Source organism: Manacus vitellinus, unplaced genomic scaffold (assembly GCF_001715985.3).
Source record: "Manacus vitellinus isolate BGI_N305 unplaced genomic scaffold, ASM171598v3 scaffold_29_pilon, whole genome shotgun sequence".
NCBI lineage: Eukaryota > Metazoa > Chordata > Aves > Passeriformes > Pipridae > Manacus > Manacus vitellinus.
In genome coordinates, this window is record NW_021940207.1 from 8,956,922 (window position 1) to 8,978,530 (window position 21,609).

Consider the following 21,609-nt stretch of genomic DNA (forward strand, 5'->3'; position numbering starts at 1 on the left):
TTTAAGCTTTCTTTGTTACAGTTCAGTTACAGTGGAATGTGTGTACTAAAATGCAGTTTAGAAAATTATTTTCTGTGAGTCACTTCCTTCTACAGAGTTAAGCTGTCTCATCTTATTTAAATCAAGAGTAAGCCAGCCTTGAAATGAACTGTCCTGTGCTGACAGAATCCCTTCCACACCTGGCCGTGACCTGGCACCTCAGTGGCTACTACTCAGGTCTTCTTCATTTCTCTCCTCACCACAGAACTGCAAATTCACAGCCCATACACCACTACTTGGAAAAACTCCTGTGCTTGCTACTTTCAAGGCACACAGGACATGTTCTTAATTACAAGGAATTTTTGCAGAAAAACAGTAGCCCTCATTGAAGTCACATATTAAAGTTAGCAGGATAAGATTCTTAGCAATATAAAAAACGTTCCATTTAATTAGTTCCATCTAAGTTTGTAAGTTCCAATCCAACGGCCAGTAAAATCTGAAGAGTGGCTAAATTAAGACATTTTAAAATAAAAACTATATGCTCTTAGACAAAATTTTACTGAATTGCACACAACCATTAAGTATGACTCCCAACTTCAAAGTGATTTTAATGGATGTTTTTATAAAGTAGCATTAAAAGATGGATGTGTTTAGTCAGTTTTACGTAGTGAGAGAAAGAAATCAACACACTTACTTATTCATGTTGTGTCATGAAGCCCTTTGAAGAAAAATTTTAGAAGGCATGAAATCAATAAACATGAAATACATACTGGGTGTCCTTCAGATCCAGTTCTGCCACTGCAGCAACAAATGGAACCAGCTTATGGTGGTGTAGCAACAGTCGTACAAGGGGCAGAACAGCATCGTACTTGTCTCGACAAACTTCGCTCAGGATGTAGGCAGCAGATGCAGAAATGGGCTGGGAGAAAGCAGAACATGAAATCATGAGTGAAGTAGTTAAATATTTTTGTGTATTTGACAAAGAACAGATCAGATCTAACATGACTATGGACATAGTTTCTTAACAGAAAGTTTCAACATTTGCTGTATAACATGGCAATTAAAAGCTTCCGTTCTACAGAGTTACTTAATTGAAAATTGATATTATCTACTCTATAATTGACATTTAAGAATGGAATTCAGCAGGTACTCATCCTTCTCATTCTCCCTAAAGGGTTAGAGTACGGCTTTGTCCCAAATCCAAGTAAGAGGCAGGAAGCAATTGCTTTACTATAATGTCATGTATCTTTATAGGACTTTTAAAACTATAATCAGGGGATATTAAAAGTTCCCACACTTCTAAAGTGTCTGTCACCACTGTGCAGTTGGGAGTTTCAATACAAAAACTAAATTATTTCATTTAAGTAGAAAAGACAGCTGCTGACTGCCACTGCCTACATACTCAGCTATTCCTGAATTCCAGAGAAGCAGTATTTGAATACGGGCCAGCAAAAACTTCAGTCACATCTGCCTCCTCTTTATCTTTCTTCTCCTCTGCCAGTATTTCACAAACATTGACGTGATGAAAAGCTATAAAAGACCTAAGAACATCAAGCCTGGTTACTATAATTTGATTCCTGTCCCAATGTTATGCAAACCATCTACCACAGTTCCCTCTTTGTCACTGTGTCCATGTGGAGAAATCCAGTCACGCTGATTAACGTGTTAGGGAAGGCAGAAGCAATTCAGAAGTAGAATTAGAAACCAATTCTGAAGTAGACCATTTTTTTTCATTATCTGCCTCTTCAGTGCCAATAATGGATCAATGTCCCTTGAAAACCTCTAAATCCAGGAAGCCAATAGCAGCCAGTGGAAAAATACAACATTGAAAAGAGCAACTAACAGAAGTATTTTATCTCCTCCAGTCACATAGCACAGGTTATTTCACTGTCTCTGCCAGTTCTTTTAAAATAAGAAGAAAATCCTGGTACTTTGCAGAAGTAAAAGCTCTAGAAGCTTCTCATCTGGGTGTGACAAAAGTAATTACCTCAAAGGAACAAAACCAATTATCTATATACAAGTAATTCATACTGTCTCACACAGGACTACGCAATTCATTTTAAGTTTTCATTTTAAAGAAATTTTCAAAAAAGTACCTGAACATCTGAAGATTTTAGCAGCAAGTTCCTCAGGGAAGTGTAGTATTCAGATGGAAGTACACAGTCTTCTGTGTAACAGATATTTAATCTAAGTGATCCCAAATCATCAGTTTTAGAAGACTTGTTTCCATTTTCTTTGGGTTGAAGTAAGTACCTGTAAGCAACAGGGTAATTCTAAAATATTAGATTCCCATTTAATTCATTTGACTAATTCTACAATAAAGTAAAGTATAACAATTATTTTAGTATACATACACTAAGTCTGAAAACTGGCTAAAAAATGCCAGTGCCTCAAACTTGAGACACAAAAGAAAGAAATGAGCAGCACTTAATACATCTTTAGCACATAATGAAACATATTTATTTTCTCCTATCTTTCCAAACAGGAAAATAGGGTATACTTTTTTTAGGCTACCTGGAATAGCAGGAATAGTTTGGAATTACACTGGACATCTCATTTCACATCAAAGTTAAATTTAGGGTGTTGGACACTGCAGATGGAACAGCTAGGGTGAAGAATTTAAATGGTCTAGTGTGAAACCAGTAAAAATACATAATATTAGCAGGCTGCATTCTTGAGAAACAGGATAAAGGAAAAAAGTGGGTGTTTTTCTGCTCTTAATACAAAACACACTAAACAATTCTTCACTGGCTTTTGCTGTAGTTCCACTATGTTCCAACAGGAGGTGCAGCCCTACAAAAATCTTAACAGCTTTTAAGTAGTCACAGTACAGCTTCAACATTCACCCCAACAAACTGAAATCCTGTCTTCAAATATTCTTTTACAATCATGTATATTTTTGCTTCTACAATCCAGAGATCAGACTTCTTTTTTTTCATAATCAGATGCAGTGCCCATGAAGGCATGCTAATATAAAGTAAAACTGATTTATCAGGAGAACCTCTACTTAACAGCATGACTCTTAGGCTTATCTTCCCAATATTTAGTAGTAGTGCTAATGCTTTATGTGCTGCACTTCAGTCACATTTAAAAACATATTATGCAAATTAGTAAGAGTATAAAAAATCAGTTATTTTTAATCACAGAACTGTTTTTGCTAAGCAGATCATAATTGGATATGGGGATGTTCAATGTAAGGTATTCCTATAAAGCATATTAGCAGACCCAAACCACTCTATTTACCAATCCTTCAAGTGAACTAGATATGAGTCAGGTCAATCCAAAAAGCTACACAAACACAATACACTGGTAATGAGCCCATGCTGATTAATCTCTCTCTTAGCAGGTTGTTAACAGAGGCATGTCATTATGTTAATATGGTCGTACAGTTGTTGATCAGAGCACTGGCAGAACAAGTCTGTGTCTGCAACACACTGTGTAAAAACCAGAAACTACCAACACAAACATTTATTATGTTTAGGATCACAGCCAAACACTAAGAGTCCGAGTTTAACTTTGACACATCCAAAACACTTGGGGCCTGAGGTGGGTACATGGAGCACAGCCAAGACCTGTGTTACATTTAATTCCTATTTATCCACTTCCTCCCTATGCATTTTCTATGTGTGCACACAAGGGCTTCCTCCATGCTTTTTTCTGGAGTGAAAGGTTCACTAAAAGCAGAATATTCTACACACTTTGAGGCACTCAAATCTCTTACACTCATCATTTCCTGCTGCTGAGCATTAGGGTTAGAGATGGGTTCCTGCTTGCAAGAACGTCAGAAAGGAGGTTGCTGCTATGTTACACACTGAAGTCCTTGTTTCCTGAATTCCCTTCATACCTCACCCTTCCAGCTTCTGTGCCTGCTCCCCCGAAATGACGTTGGGTCGGTTCCAGAAGATACTTCCAGAACCTCCCCAAGGAAGAAAAAAAGCCACACTTAAGGACTAAGTAAACTCTTCATCAGTCATTCTGGAAGTCCAAGTTAGAAATTTAATTATAAGTGATGCAATTCTGAGAAACTCCCGGTTTGCTGGTTAGGCTGAAAAATATGCACATCCCACAAGCAGACTGAAAGATCACTCAGTGTTCCCCCTCTGTACCTGCCCCTCAAACACACCAACTATTCTGTGACCTTAGGCAGATGGGGGGGAGAAGAGCCAAATGTACCCTCTGGCAAGGTTAATTTATTGAGCAGGGAAGCTCTAAAAACATGTTTTACCCTGACTACCAACAGGAAGACATAGTTTAATGAATAGGTAGAATAAAGCATATCCTTTGCAAGGGAAAACGTGCAAGACAAGCAAATTCACTTCTGAACTACCATTTCTCACCATGCTTGAAAGGAATCATTTCTTAACACCTTCACAGGAACTTTAATTTCTCCTAGAAAGACGTCTTGTACCAGATTCCCATTATTCCACAGGTCAACCCTGAAAATAAGAACATTGTTTGATTTTTTTTTTCCCCCAGAGAGAAATAAGTTAACAATAACTGCCTTACAGCACTAATCCACACGCATGCAGGCAGCAAATGTTAGAAATCTCACTCCATTCTAAATAAATCAAGAAGAATCAAACAAGTGGCTTTTATTAACCCATAAAGAACAGATAAAGAAACAAACAGTGAAAGTTAGACTTGCAGACCTTGCATCAGTCAATAAAAGTGATATTGGCAATATGTATGGGTTCTGAGCAGCCTCCACCCCCAAAACTGTGCACATTTCTTCTGAGGTAATTCAAGTGAACTTTTTAGCCATATATTTACATCTCTGTCTAACTGCTAGAATCTGGCACACTGCAATGCCACGCCAACACATGCGCTTGTTTTTCCAAGCAGCAGCTCATATGCTTACAACCTCAAAAGGAACCAGACTCCAGACATGCACCTTGGGTTTGTTCTATTACTTCTTACCTCTCTGACATTTCTGACAGACAGCAGTTGTTAAGAACAAAAAAAAACAAAAACAAAAACAAAAGACAACTAGATTTGTTGGGGCATGACTAATTTTTCTAAATATATTTAGATCTATAAAGAAAGATACATTTCTAATTAATGACGCTAATAGTTAAAAATGCACATATCAAATAGTTCTATAATGGCTATTAAAATTAACTGCTAAATTCTCCTGATACCCATTAGGTAAACATGCTAGCCTTGAAGACTTTCTGTCATTCAGCAGATTTGGTGCATGTATGTGCAGGAACACAATAAAAATGAGTATGGGGCTCTCAACTGTTCTGACTACATCAAATAAATACAGACAGACCTGCTCTGAGGGTAAAGGAGCAGAAAAGGGGACCATACTTTGAGTATTTGCATTTGCAAGGAAAAGATGAAACATGAATGTTCCTCTAAAAAGCTTTGTGAAATTGTAAGGAGGTCAAAGAAGAGGCTGTTCCTTGAAACTACATACTGGGATCAGGTCTGTGAAGGATATGCTAATATCCTTCAGTACAAGTTCTATCACCAGTATTCTGCCCAAACTAATATAAATTGACAGGAGGTCCTCAACCTCATGACTCACAGGCACAGGAAACAAGTTTAGGCTGCTAGATACACTCTACCACTATTTACTTCAAAACAAAACTCACTTTCAGTAAGAAATATAATTTAAAAAAAAAAAGACAGATTTTCTATGTCAGAATGATTTTTCTACAAGTCTGATCAGTAATTCTCTGGAGCTACTCTAAGATAAAACATATTTATTGTCTTGATGATAAAATACTATGATTTTTTAATAATTCTATGAAATCACTTTCTAATCCACATAACTTACCTGACTTCTAGTTTCTCAATATCTTCTTCTTCCACCTGAAACTGGGACTTTTTGGTGTAACTGCTGGATCTGGTTACCTGCAAGTAAATTCCTCCTATTAACACACTTTTTACTGCCATATTATAAATGTCAAAAATCAAGGAAGACCCTGCCTCTAACACAGATAAATAATTACTGTTCCTTCTAAAAAGGAGAAAGGTCTATGGACCAAACTGCCTTTTGCCAGAAAGCAGGTGAAAAAACACAAGTAGTATGACATGACACGGGCAAAAATTTCTTTGGTTTTAGCATAAGCCCCAAGAAAGCATTAAAGTTAGTTCTGAAAGGTTTAAAGAAACAACAAATAAGAAGTCCACTCTTCTTGCCCTAGTTATAACACACTGACTGCATTCTCAATTTAATTCCAATAAATCATAAGTCATAAAGTTATCAGAGTGGTTTGGATCACATTTTTATCCTAATACCTTACTTCCTAAGAAATGACACTCAGTATCTTGAGCAGGTAACTGAGACACCATATGTTAATACTCTATACAAAATACAGTATATTATAATACATTTGAGGCACATGTAACAGTTGTACTCCTTCCAGCTCTCAGTATAGCATGCTTAAATGAAAATACAGTTATTACCACCAAGACAAATCACATGGAAATTTAAACTCATAATTTATTGTAGGATAACTTCTATAAAATTAAATCAACTCCTAAATAATGACAATGTTTACTTTTTTAAAAATAAGATAAAACTTTTTTGGCCATAATCACTACATTACTTTATTAAAGACATAAGTTGTTCGGATTTTTTAACTCAATCTTCTTGAAAATATTTAACTAGAATTCCACAGGATAAATTAAAGCTGTCTCAGAACTACTCATGGCAACAGATGGCAACAGGTAATTCAAGATAACAAATTACCTTCACACATGTGCTTGTGAGGAAGTAATTTTTCACAGAGTAATTGAAGGGCAATGCTATTGTCTGGCAGACAGAAATTTAAGTATGTCATGCTCTTATATTTGAGAGGCCAGTAAAAGCTCTTCACTAGGAGGGCTTTCTGTGTTAGGTACTGTCATGCAGCTTGCTTAAAAATATTTGAGGGATTGCATAAAATAGATAGACAGGCAGAACACCACACAAAGAGTTACCTCAAAATAAAATGTTTCGTTAAACTGCGGATTGCTTGTTTTCTTCTTTACTTTGGTCTTCTTTTGGTCATTCCTGTTCCAATATGGTAAAATTTTTACCATAGACAACTTAAACACACAATTATAAAGACATTCTATTGTCAAGAAGGACCCATTCATTTAAGTTAGAACATTTTTTGTTATTTTTAGAAATAGAGGAAATTCTTAAAATATAATTAATTCACAATATAGTTTGAAGGGTTAAAATTTTAAATACTGTATCTAGTTAATTATGCATCTATCCAGCTCAAAGTTTGTATTTAATTTCACAAACAAGTAAAACTTAAACACATCAATTAAAATATACCAACAATTTCTAGTGCATTTAAAATTTAAATTTCTTTACCACTGCCTGCAGTTTACAAGCTTCTCCTCATCTTGTTCCACTGCAATTTCTGTTTTTCCCACCCTCTTCTGTTGGGGAAATACCCACTACTTCTTTACAGATAAAGGCCTACACCTAAGACTGAAGGTTTTCTTTGAAAGCAATCACTGCCAGTGTTAGATACTGAGCAGTACAGGGTCAAACAAAACAACTGCTCCCCAATTCCTTGTGTGTTGGTTTTGGTGTTTTAATTTTACAAGGTTTATAAAAGAATACAGGGGTTTTTTATTTAGCAAAGGCCTGCGATAGTGTAAAAAGGCTTTTTAAAAGAAACACAAATATAAAATGTGGGGGAAAAACAGATAAGGGAGAAGAATGTATCAACTACCTGTTTTCAGGCATTGGCCATATAAATATTCCAGTCATGGTACATGAGTCACACATGCATGAGATTGGAAAATCTTAACCAGGAATTTCTGTCAGATTTGCACATATATTCCCATACCAACAGGCCAAATATTTTGTGGGACCAACGTTCTCCCACTTCCATCCATATCACAGGACTCAAACAGCAATATATGTCAATTTGCCTTCTTTGGCAATGAGCCCCAGGTTTCCCCTAGGGCTAATGGTCAAATCTCCCCAGTCCTCTCAAGAAAAATCCAACCAACCAAACCAAAAGACTCTATCAAAAAGAACCCCAAGTCAAACCTAAAAAATGTGATCATGTATTACCAAGGAAGAAAAAAAGCCCCATGCAGGGCTTACTCAGGGACAACCCTTCCAGAGTCTTTAAAACAACCAAATTGCCTGTAAGACATTCTGGTGTTATGCTCACACAATGGCACCTCCTCAGCACTGGAGAGGGGAGAGGGACTTAAGCTTCATGTTGCAAGAAAAGAAGCAACTGAAACTTAGCTTGTTTATAGGGCAGGGACTTGCAGATAGTGAATGTGTGGGATGTGGGATTTTTCTTAAATGAAAAACCCCAACACTTATTCAGGATTACTGATCCAAAACAAGGAGACATTTAAACTCTGGGGCCTTTGAATGTAGCATCCTGCAAGTGTTCCAGAACCTCAGCTCTCCTGCTTCCCCCCAGCTGCTAAATATTTGCTGGAAAGAAACTCACACATTAAGAAAAATAAGGAAGAGAGGAAGGTAAGCAATTAACTGTGTCATCCCATACAGGAATTTTACAAAAATTAACAGGAAGTACAGTGCAGAAATCAAGAAATCTAAGAAAGAACTGAGTGATAAGTGGTTCTTGACTAGTGCAGGCCAATCAGACAGACCAAACACCACCCCAGCCTTGAGATTACAGTGGGGAATGTGAAAGAACAGTATGGATGGAAGGTGTGATGTATGCATGAGAGCATTTAAAGATTTCTCTGTTTTAAAGATTTTGCTCAAAACCTATGACCTTCTTTTGCAATTCAAAACCACAGCATTTTAGATGTATTAGTTCTACACTAAAATGTTACCTGGAAGGCCCCACAAGAGAGACTGTTGCATAAGGGTCACAGTTCTGTCCGTTTATAAGAGGCAAACCATGGCACTCCTTTATGCTACAAGGAAAAGGCAAACAACAGATCAGTGAAGCAATATATTTGGCTTAAAAAATAAAACCCAAACAACCCTTTCTTTTAAAACCTTTTTAAGTGCTGCCTTTTTACACACTGATATATACATTGATCCAACATGATGTATGTACCTGAAGCAGATCATAACTACAGCTCTCTGGATGGTAAATCAAAGTAATATTCAAGTGTATAGTCAAACTTAGGGGGTTCTGTGAGACCAAAAGTCTTGGAACTGCTTTGATAAAAGACATTCCAGTATCACACATGCATGACAAAATCCTAAGCAAAATGAACTGCTATATTAAGAGAAATTGCAGACTTCATTAACTCTTAAATTTGATTTCTCAAGGCCCACAAGAAGCTATCTGGTCTCATCCAACGGCAGCAACTACATCTGGAAGGCATTAAAATGGATTCAAATATTTTGTTTTGGACAAACTACATTCTGAGTTATGTTGAGAAATGCACACTGTTCACCACTCTTGATGGCTGGTAACTGATGCTCATAGGGAGAGAAACACCTTTTCCAGACCTTTTCTGAAGACTTGCAACCTTTTTGAATCACCACAGCAGCAACACAGAAATGTGACAGCAAGCTGCCTAACCTTCAGATGCTGCCCACATATGAGCATTAACTAAAAACAGCTGGAACAACAAAAGCAAAGCAGAAGAGGTAAACTCATAGCAGAAACCAGACTTCAAGCAAAACGATGCTCTAATGTAACCATGTACACTGTAGCACTAATTTATTAAGTCTGGAAACATTCAGCAGATTACAAAATTTCATAAACAAAACACAGGAGATCTGAATCTTATATTCCTGCTCTCTTTTAAATAATCTATTTTAAAAAAACATATTTCAAGAATTTAACTAAATTAATGAAAGTAAGTTTCAGTTGTCATAATTTGCCAGTTTGAATAAAATCCAAAACCTAGGTAACTTAAAGAGAAAATAGACTTCTCTAAGTTCATATAAACAATTAAGTACGTGTTCCAATGCTATAATGTGGGATCTACTTGTGCAGATCAAGTTAAAGTCACATAGCAACAACAGTAGCTGCACACACTGTTAAGTAAATGATTTCTGTACTGTAAAGTAAATGATCTCTGTACTGTAATGGTGCTGAAAGAGTAACAGGAGCTGCAAACTCAAACTCAAGTGGGGAAACAACAGACACTAACACTCCTGTGCTGACTCAAAACTCCACCCTCTTTGGAGTATGCACGATTATAAAACAGATGGTATTTTCCCCCCAAAAGTCCCTTTGTCTTAGCCAGTTCAGGGAACATTTAGTGCTGAACCACTGCACAATCATTTGTTATTTTTCTTCCAGTTATCAAGCACGTGGCCTTCAGCATTTCAATAATTTTTGAATCACAATGAACCCTACAGTGATTTCAAACCCACCATTTAAAAGGCTTCTTGAAACATCCAATTGTTTCATAAGCGTTAATTGATTCCTCCTCCAACACACATGAGGCACAGAAGAGTGGCGACAAAATTAAACTGTCTAGACTTTTCAGTCATTTGGGGGATCTGATCTGAGGCAGTTAGGACTTGATTCCTTCAGACTAATGGGCATTCTGTAGCACTGAACAGACTGTTTCGCAGCTCCTCGGGCTTTTCAGTTTGAGGTGAGAGCAACTGAGTGTGCCTGTAAATGAGCCTCACCTTGAATCTCACAGGGAATTCATCGCAGATGGATCAGTCAAACTTATCTGAAGAGAACTGAACTGTTTTAACAAGAACAACACTATTTTTCTTCTTACAGTCTGTGTCATGTTCACCAAGCTCCTGGGTTTCTCTAGCAAACAGCTGTAAGTCTGTTGGACTTTTGGTTACAGGTTGTTCTGTTCTCCCCAGGTCTTCTTACAGCTTGACCACAACATACGCAAACTGAAGAAAAGCTTGCTTGTGATTTCTCACAAGTTGAAAAACATTGTACTGACAACAACACAGCCTTGCAGCAGAACCAGAATCTCTGGATTCATCATACGGATCTGTCACTTTGAACTGATTTCATGCTCCAGTCAGTCTCCCTGTGTGGGCAGCTCTGGCATTCCCTTTTCACCTCCTGCACAAGTCCCAGTTCTGTTGCCAGCAAGTGTGGTCTACCCAGCCTAGACAGCCTGTCCTGGGCCAACATCTCCCCTGACCATCAACTCCTAATATTCACAAATGTTTCTCTTTCACACCTATCAGGTTCAAGAATTTGTTCCTGATCTATCTCACCTCCTCCCCTTCCATCTCTCACTCCAAGCTAGCCCATCATACCCATTCCTTCACTCCAGGTCCTGCCTGGAGTCTGCTGCAGACGCAGTATCTGACAGCACAGCTGAGTCAACTGAGCTGAACTGACCTGGTGTTTCTGTTTACCAACCTTACACAAAGCTGTTTAGGTTTTGAGCCAGCTGTCAGTTTGGCAAACTGAGTTAACCTGATCATGTAGGAGCCCTCACAAGCTCCAAAGGCAGCACAAGGCAAGTAGCCAATGAGGGCAGGAAGCCATTAAATCAACTCAGCACCACCAAACCGGATTGTTACTCCCTCGGGACTGAGTACACGAGATTGAATCATTACAGATACTTTCCATCTGCTAAACAAACAGCCTCCAGTAAACATGCTTAAAAATTCTGAAGATGTTTTAAGTGGCTCAATTAGAGTAGACTTAACAGTAAGGGAAAAGTGCAACCTCACTAAGTTTTCCAGCTAGCAAATTCCACCAGAATACTGCCTTTCCTCACAGAATCAGTGCTTAGAACTGCTGCCTCCCTAAACAGGAAAACAACCGTCAAGAAATCCCATCAAAGGCAACAACAAAATGTCAAACACTTCGACCAATCAAAAAAACAAGTAACAGTAAATATATAATCCCATTGTGACAACCATAATAAAAACATTTTTAACACATGGTAAATATTTCAGCTTTGAAAAATCATTTCATCGACCTAGGCTGGTACAAGCAATTTTCATTCAAAAGGCATAAATGCATAGAGTTTGAAGAAGCAGACAGGAACTTAGAAGCATTCTATTTTATATTTTAAAGTACTGTATCTTTATGTAAAGTCTAGGAAACAGCTAACAGAAGGACTTTTGTTCTTTTCTCAAACTACAGATCAGTTCCAGTACAGTGTAAGATGTGCTTCAATTTCCATTAATTCTTGCCTTACGTCTCAGTAGTTTGTTGTGCAAGAGGAGTTTCATACAGGAAATGAGAGCCTTTCAGATACAACTGGCATACATTCAGCTCATAAGATGAAAATAAGTCCTTAAAAAGACACAGCCCATAGTAAACTTCCTCAATGATTGAGGGACTCTTAACTCCATCATTCAAATCAACTGAAGTTCTCCAAGGGCAAAAACTCACTGACTGCAACCATTAGGATATGTACACTTCAAAAAAAATTGTTAGGTTCCCTAGAACAACTTCATAGGAGCAGATGAAGCATAAACTGTAACAAACTGACAGGTCAATTTAAGATAGCATGGTGTATAACTGATTTAGAAAAGTGAGTGCAAAGAAGTCAAAATCTAGTTGTAATAAACCATTTCTGGGCTATCGAGTATTCACACCGTAAACACATGAAACCTCTCAGAGCTGAAGTGCTGCTAAACACAGAGAAGGCAAGTACTACCATCCAACTGCCTAATTTGGCAAGAAACTGTTTGAGTATCATCTATTTCAGCAGCAGCAAATGTGCAAACAATGGTCAGGCAAACTTGTTTTTACAGACTCCCAGAACAAATACCTGCAAACGTATATTTCTGAAATGTGTTACGATACATGCCATTGTGGTTTTGAAAAGAAGAGCCCACACTGAGTCAGCAGGTAATCTACAGCACTATCTTTTCCCCCTCCTCATTCACACATTAGAAAAGGAAACAATTAGTGTAAGAGACAAAACAAGATTTTAATTCACAGTCTCTGATCTTAATCTGTATGGAACTTAACAGCAAGTTTGCAATTAATACAAAAATTATGTGTAGAATCAGGGTTTAGCCCATCTAAGTGATCTCTAAGACAGTCCTTCAACCAAAGGAAGATTAACTATGCTTGCATGTCAAAAAAAGTGACTGGAATTAAGTTTTCAAATCAATCCTCATCATAAAACCAGAAGACCAGCAAAAAAGGCTTCTACCTCTTTAAACTGTGTTTACAGATTCAAAACAACAGGAATCCATCCCCTAGTCAGCTTGGGTTCTGCCACAAACAAAAAGGTGACAGGACTCCAGGTAATGCTCAGAATCACAGCCCTTGAATTACTTGCTATTGTGTGTGCACTGAACACGATCTTTAATCTCCCATTATGAAAGTTGTAGCTATAATTTTTCACCTGAACTTCTGGACTCTCAGGGAACACACGGTGGAAATCCATTAGCAACTTACCTATGCACAGAAGCCAGCACAAGTATCTAGAATTCTCATATCCTACAAAGAAATTAACTGGTGAAGGTTCAAAAGTTTCCCATTCTCACTACATTGAGACACTATTAATTTGGATATGAAGTAAGACACCTACAATTTTTTTTCTTTCTTTAGCCAATACTTTTTCCGTTTAGGACAGATAAAGAAAAGTCAGGGACAGAAATATACATATGTGCCCACTCCTTGTCTTTCTTTTACTCTATCCCAGCTCTGCTACTTCCTATCTTTCAGCTTTGTTATAGGAGTTACTAATCCAGTGTCCTCTCAGGGCCTGGTAACTAGTGAAACATAGCAATAAGTGCATCACTTACTAATTATTATGGGAAATTTACAAAATAAACAGATTTTTAAAGAGTTTAAATTTTTTATTTAATAATCCCACATGTATTTTCTGTAAGTTCCTCATGCTTTAAGATCGAATGGTCTCAAAAATGCCCTCAAATCCATTTCTATAATACTATATTCAGTGAGAGATTTATTTCTCATATTCTCACATGTACATCCAAAATATATGTATGTACAGTATATTACTAATGCATCCAACTATTTCAAGGCTATCAGCATGTGTGGTAAAATACTAATAAACATTTTTAGTTTAAGGAACTCTAATGCATTTCACAACCTCAGATGAAGACAAAAGCACTGATGTAACAGTGCAGTGTTTAACGCACAGTCCTCTCCCACACGGCAGTGAGTGAGTGAGTACAGCAATCAAAAGAGAACCCTGGTTTCCTTTTGATCAATTATCTCCGTCATAAACACATCCTAAGAGAGGGCACGGTGAGTAAACCACTTCCTACCGAAATTTGCAACAGTAACTTTCTAAAGCAACTTTTCTTCATGGCGTGAAAAACCCACACGCCTTTTTACAAGAATTAAAAATACTTGAAACGTAAAAATGCATGAACATATAAAAAAATAAATTCAAAAAAGGACATCTATCAGAAAGTTCAGTTGAGAAAGTCATAAATCTCCAGCCAACTTTTGGTGGTGAATAGTCCACGAGGAAAAAGCTGTCCTAATTCTGCTTTGTGCTGCAAGTGGGAAAAAATAAGAGCAGCACAACTCCCAATGAACCAAGCTGTTACCCACTATAAAAGTAGACACATTCACAATTATCTCTAAGTTATAAAGATTCCTTGATGTACAACAAGTTTCCATTTTATCTGAATTATCAGCCTGCAACAGCCACTAAAGCATTACCAGTTTCACTGGCTTAGTTCTACCACAGAACCAGATTCCCTTTTCATACCAAGCAAGTTAGCGACCAGCAGAGACTACTTTGGGGGGTCCTGCTCCAACTAAACTACTCCTCTTGGTTTAGATAGTTGACTAAAACAGAAAGAACATAATCTTCACTTCATAATGCAAATTACATTACCAAAATTGACCATGTAGTGGTCTCCCCCTGCTCACTGAGCCTGATCTGAACATGACTGAACAAGTCACTACAAACAGAAGACCACACACCATTTCCTCTCCTCGCAGTTTCGCAATGCAACCCACGCTTTCATCTAAATGCTCAAAGATTTTAAAAAACCTCTCACTCAAATAAATCTAAGCTAATGAACAATGCAGGAAAGCAAAATTAAAGTATCTTACTACTTCTTGAGTTTTTAGTTTCCCCTTAGTCTTTATAACTCCCCTGTCTGTATCCTTTTCTTCACATGGCCTATCCCACAACCTGTCTGGAGACAAGTGCAGAAAAGCCTTTTTTCTGAACTGCAGTAAGGCTGGCTTGTTCCTGAACCTCATGCTGAGACACAAGAGAACACTGTCCATCTCCCTGATTTCCACAAGGTATTGGTTTGCACTGGTCTCTTCAGTGAAAGCAGTCAATCTCTCAGAGACATGTAACATAGAGGGCTGTCAGACTTCCAGAAATAAGGGACAGTATTAGTTTTTAGAGACCAGTATCCTCTAGTATGCCCTTATCAGATAAACTTTTTATGAGTGTCAAAACATTTTTGTACAGCTATATTTGCATTAGCTTTGTACCAATTTCTGTATTTAAATGTGTTGATTAATAGTGATAAAAAGAAACAGAATGTCCAGTACATGTGGAATTTTGGCCTTCTGTGACTAACGACTGTAACCTGTATATTCAGACCCTAAAGCCATCACTTTGGATCATTATCAAACACAGCTCTAAAAATAACAATACAGGAGTTACTATTTTCCAGTATTTCTCATTCTGTGCTTTTGCTTTTAATACTGGCAAAATTTGTCTTTTTGAAATAACATATATCAAAAATTAATTGGCTGAAATGTGGCTGCTCCAGAACCACAACTCCTATACTTTTTTTTTCTATTAACATTCCTTATAATGGTTAACCATGAGAAACTAATTCTGAAGCAAAACTAGGAGTGGATTTTCACATATCAACCCAAAATATTACTACTGAAAAAGTAATTTCTGTTCCCAACGCCACCACCAGCAGCTCAGTTCTGTCAGTAATAGCAGTACTACAAGTTCTGGCTGTCAGCTACACTGGACATTTCCAGCTTTCTCACCAGACCCAATTCAGCTGGAATTACAAGACACTAATCCTAACAGTCCTAATAAAAGCGAGTGCTTTGGCAGCAACAGAGATGAGCAGCTGTGAAAAGCTTCTGCAGGAGTTCCCTAAGCATATACCCATTCCCTCATAAGGCAGGCTCCAGGGAAAGTCATATAAAAGTGCTATTGGTACAGGTTGTGCAGACATCCAGTATCAAGAAAGAAAAATCACATAATGTTCTAACAAACAAACAAATATTAAAGAATTGATGTATTTTCTTACTGTACTACTAGTTGCTGGCACACAGATCCATTATCTGTTATCAGTTCATTCAGTTTTAATTCAAGGTGAACTTTTCCCTGAAAAAAAAACCAAGAGAGAAACACAAATAGTTTTAAAAGCCCTTCTTTTAAAAGTAGGAATTAGAACAGTAATATAGTTTACAGATAGAAGTTATTTAATGTATTTCCAACATAACCACTTTAAAAAAATACCTCATCTAAAGCACATATCCTGCAAGTAGGGTATGATGGATGCACTTGAACTTTGAGATAATGATAGAGAGAAACATTATCTCCAACTGCAGACAGAACAAGAATTGGTCAAGCCTCCACAAATTTAACATACACAAGTATTTCTTCAGCATGAGGAAGTATCAAGAGCAAGTGTCTCTCTCAGCTATTTTGTCCTAATCATGGAATGAACAATCCTTGCACAGACAGCGGATTTATGGACATTTTAGGAGAAAGTTCTAAAATGACCTTGGACTCTGAAGGTGGTTGGGTATATCTAGAGAAGTAGAATAGTGTGCAGCAGCCATAACCAGCAGCATTAACATCCAGCTGTGAAATCCTGTCCATCACACCAGACTGAAGATCATCTAGAAATCTATTGTGCACCCCATTGCAGCTTTCAGCTATCTCATGAAGGTTGCTGATATACTCATGAAAAAGCAAACACAGCCAAAGAGAGGAAAAGGTGGCAATAGGTACTAAACCTGGGTTCCTCATTTCCTTTCTCTGAGATGGTAGGATATATTAAGAAAAATGATCCATAAATGATGGCACACCATGGATTAACTTCAGAACTCAGCGAGGGCCAACCTACTGTACCATGTCAATACAAGGTTCCAAAAACTTCAAACCATGATATGCAACTTCCTTGGGATGACCAAAATTTGGTATCTTAACCTTACTCCAAACAGCTACTGCCTGAACAACACCTGCTACTCCTTTCAGTGCCTGGTTATTTGTGCTGGCTTTCACATCTAAGACAATCAGACACTGACACCATCTTTCCTCTAACAGTGTTCTCCTTAGTAATCTTAGAATTTGTCTATTTGCTAAATGGAGCATCAGATGATACTGGTCTGTCCACAATCAAAATTCTCAGGGAAGGGATCCGGAAGGTGATTTTCAAGCGTGGCAAAGGAAGCAAGTCATAATCTGAACTGTAGCTTTGCTGTACAACACTAAAATGGAATTAAAACCCTGAGCTGACCTTGCACACATTTCTACAGCAGTTATGTTTTGACATAGAACTGAAATGTTGTTATTGTAAATCCCCTGGGGCAAAGGCTGCGTTTCCCTCTCTGTACGTCACATGGGAGGAGAAGTGAAGCTTCTTTTACAAGGCAGTTTTAAACGTAACTGTTTTGGGATGCCTGCCAAGTGTTTTGCAAACTGTTACTACATGGATTGGAACACAGGTACGTTAAGAAAGTATTTGTCAAGCAGAGAAACTCCATTACAAAAATAGATTTACAGGATAGTGATGCATGCCAACAGCCTTACAAGGCAAAGTTTTTGAATGAGAAATGAAAAAACATTAGTAGTACTTACTGTAATAGCTGACTTAATTAGTTTTAGAAAACAGATCCTGTGAATGTCCTAAACATCTTTCTTTTGCTTTAAAAAACAAAACCCACAAATTGTGTTCTACACTGAACAGTAGCTCTAAAACAGCACCTTACTGCTCCTGAAAACTATCTGTGGATGTAGTTTGTTCAAAACCCACTACCATGATGACTACTTAAACATGGCTCTAAGGAAGTATTTCCCCAACAAGCACAGAGAGTTTTGGGTACATTTCTGTTTTGTTTGTTGAGAGCAGCGTGATGGTTTCCTAAAGTGGCTGATCTGCAGATCTATATCAGAACTTCTGACATAACACGCAACCGGGTTTGAAAGGTGGCTGCACAGATGGGGTTCAGTTTAAAACAGAGAAATCAGCCACTCTTATACAATAAATAAACAAACAGTGCACTTCATGGGAATGCACTTTTCATCTGTAAATCTCAGGTTGTTCAGAGGGAGGGAGGTAGCATTTTAACTTTACAAATGGACTTACAATCGATTTTCAAACACTGATCAGAGGAAGACAGAGTTCATTACTTCAGTAATTATAAATCCTATCAATTTTAAGAAAGAGAACAGTGAATGTTAAAGTTATCTTGAAAAACCTTAGAAGTGCGTGAAAGACTTTGATCTTATCAATGTATTTTGCAAGTATAGATCAAATCTCTATAAATGTTTCTTGAATTACAAAGATCAAGGGCATGTTTAACCATATGACCCCATTTCAAAACAGATAAATCAAGATTTTATAAATAAAAAAAGGAGCAGAGCAGATGCTTTCTAAAATCTAAGTAATTTTTACATACTTTCAATGGCTGGGGAGAGGCCACACTCCTTCCATACACACTTGAAAGGAAACACCTATAATCCTTCTTTCATTACAAACTGATACTAACTCAAGCAAACAGTGCTTTTACTCTGCTGAACTTTTAATCACCTCCACTTCAGATTGGCTGTGATCCAGAATAGAAAACAACTGGTCTACAGCTCCTGCAGTAGGACTGAATTGCGACTCCAGAGAAGTCCTAAATTTATTACAAGTGAGGTGGTTTTGGAAAATGGCTGGTCTGTTTATTTTTCCACTGCCCCAATTCAGTTTTATTTTGTAGGGATCAGCAAGTTTAATTCTTGGTAATTCCACAGAAGACAAAACATTTAACATACTTCTAAGCCTTTCTAGAAACTATCAAAGGTAATAAAAAACTCAAATGTCTTTGCTGTGACACTTCAATTTGTCCTACCAAAGTAGAACAGGCTATAAGACCTGATGAACTACATCTACAAGCTGTGTACCACAACACTCACATGTACCTCCACCACTAACGTGCCTGCTACACAGGCTGCTAATGATACCACAGTTAACCCATAAACAATAGATGACTGGTACATAAAAGTACAGTTTTCTTGAAACAAATGCACATTTAAGGGGGAAAAAAAAACCCCAAAACAAAACAACAACCCCTCAACCAAGCAACTGCAAAGTGCCCTGAGTATAATCATGGACCACAGAATACTTCTATACTATCCTATTGCCTTGCATCCACCATAAATCCTGGAAAATACCCACCTGGAGGGGACCAGAGGAACAAAACAATCAATTATATGTCAAGAGGAGAAGAAATATTTTGTTTTCCTCCAAACTGTGATTTAGCTCTATAAACATTCATGTACTTTTTCTGCACATGTACTGTGTGAGAGCCTGCTACTTTCAGCCACACCTGACCAACAATCTTGGACATCTCCCAGGAATACATTTCAGTACTGGATGGCACATCCAAACCAGCAAGATTTCAGCCAAATGTGGCAGATGGGAACTGGTCTCAGCTCTGCTCTTAAAAATTTTATGCAAAAATAAATCAGGACAGTGGAGAAACCTACCTAAATGCTCTAACTCAAGGAAAGATAAACATGAGGAATGCACACCTTAGCAGAAGTGTCATGCAGGACAGTGCTTTACACATGTCCCAGCCACAGAAAAGTATCATTAAGAGCTTATGTTCTGCTGTGAGCGACAAAGCCATGGAAAATTAAAAACTTTTTATTTCCAATATGTAAGAAATCACTAAACTCTATTAATGGAATATTAAAATTGAATTTTCACAGCCATTTTTATGATAGAAAAAAACCAGCAACCATGACAAGGTGTAAGTCAAAGCAGAAACTGCCTTTCAGTTTATACCTGGAAAGTACTCTCTAGAATATTCAGATTACATGGAAGAATCAAAGAAGAATGAGAAAAGCTGCAGCTGGACAAGATGATTTGTAAGTCTCTTCCAAATGAACTCCTCTCTTCCATTCTATCCTAACTGAACGAGGACTGATTTTCAATAAATAAGAGAAAGTGGTATTCAGACATTTTGAAAATCTGTCTTCATGTAAAGCAACCATATGCCCTCCTATATACCCAACAGCTGCAGGCTAAACTTACAGCTCATAGATGATTAATCCTGGAAAATAATGAGAATTCTGTGCATATTCACTTCTTGTAGAAGTAGACAGGGTTGTCTCTGCCCAGAGGGACTTTCAGGTTACCAATAAAATATAAACACTGACAAGTCAAAGACTTTTGCCCTCAGGCAAATCTGAAAAAAAAAACTATTAAAATCTAATAGTTTATCACAGCAACAAGGCTAAGAGATTCTCAAGAATACTATTTTGCTCTTGAAACCAAAAAGAGAACTGCTACAACTTCTAGAGTCATCTCATTTTTACCTATTACTAGGAAAAACCTGTCCAAAGAATTTGAACCACAGACCAAAATACAACTCTGAAGTGCAAGTTATTCGATACTGAGTGCAAAAAGTATTTCAAGATAAGATAAATGAGCACAGCACAAGTACCTTCAAGTTTCAGAGACCAACCATTTCATGTCACATAATCAGTCACTGTTTCAGTTCACATCAAAAATGACAAAAGAAAAAATTATTCAGGAGTTTCATAAATCATTCACCAGTCTCAAGTACATGGCCCCTCTTCGAGCATTTTAGACACCAAAATACCGTTAAGGTTCTTCCCAAACAGCTGCTTTTAAAGTACCATCAGGAACAACACAGCCAGCTTAGAAGTGTAGAATATGCATTATTCTCTAACCAAACTGAAAGACACAACTGTCTCATGAGAATTAGATGCTAAGCCCTATCTCCTACAGCTCAATACAAATTTCTACCATCACATGCCCTTATGTGTATTTAACTTTCAAAATGCAATTTAATAGTTACCTGAACCTCTGAATTAGAATCAACAGGTTGAAGCATAAACCAGTTCTCTTTTCCTGTGTAGTTGCACAAATCTTCTTTTTTGATTGACACCTTTCCTGAGGGAGGGAGAGATAAGCATAAATATCACTTTCACCTGAATAGAACAAATATTTAAATAGGTTTGAAGTTTGATCTTTCCTAAACTCTCTTTCTTTTAGTTTTTTTTTTTAAGCTTATGATGTGATATAAAAAAATGTGGAAACAAAGAATATCATGGATAAGTAAAGCAGAAAAATAATTTATATAAAGCTTGATGACGTTAATTACCATTTGTTATCTTGGATCTCACTAATAAGATGATGAGGTAAAATAAAGAACACACTGGAGGCTGGAAATAACATAACAGATTTGAGAGAACAGAAACGGTGTTGAAGAATGTTTAAACAGGAAACTGAAGTAGATGCTTTCTACTTTTCTGATTGCTATTTGGAAAGCTGTTATTATACCAAATTATCTGGCATCCTGGTGCAAATTATTTCCTTCCTCAATTCAAGTAATGTGAAGGCTTCTTCCACAGCAGACTGTTAGAGCTTTATAGCAACTATATCCAAACATCAGCTGCAATAAAGCCATTATACAGCAGGAGAGAAAAAAAAATCCACCTCCTGTAATTTTTCACCTAAGCTGCTGCAAAATGCTTTGTAAGTCACTAAGTCACAGGTTGCACTGACAGGGAAAAAATTATCTATAAATAGTTTTAAGAATTATTCCA

General features: G+C 37.3%; 1 protein-coding gene across 6 annotated transcripts in view; it reads right to left on the minus strand.

Moving 5' to 3' along the window:
- The window catches only part of RASA2 (RAS p21 protein activator 2), a 42,733-nt gene that overhangs the window by 15,244 nt on the left and 5,880 nt on the right, over positions 1-21,609 (minus strand). For 2 of the 6 annotated variants that reach the window (XM_018075020.2, XM_008925365.3), the window contains exons 3-10: positions 20,859-20,953; positions 16,067-16,143; positions 8,758-8,841; positions 6,910-6,982; positions 5,762-5,838; positions 4,317-4,415; positions 2,076-2,232; positions 750-898 (exon numbers count right to left, since the gene is read on the minus strand). In XM_018075020.2, coding sequence (XP_017930509.2) covers positions 750-898; positions 2,076-2,232; positions 4,317-4,415; positions 5,762-5,838; positions 6,910-6,982; positions 8,758-8,841; positions 16,067-16,143; positions 20,859-20,953 — 811 coding nt within the window. Of the gene's footprint in view, positions 1-749; positions 899-2,075; positions 2,233-4,316; positions 4,416-4,896; positions 4,910-5,761; positions 5,839-6,909; positions 6,983-8,757; positions 8,842-16,066; positions 16,144-20,858; positions 20,954-21,609 lie in introns of those variants that run through there. The other 4 variants (XM_018075015.2, XM_018075016.2, XM_018075018.2 and 1 more) reach the window with 4 other exon arrangements.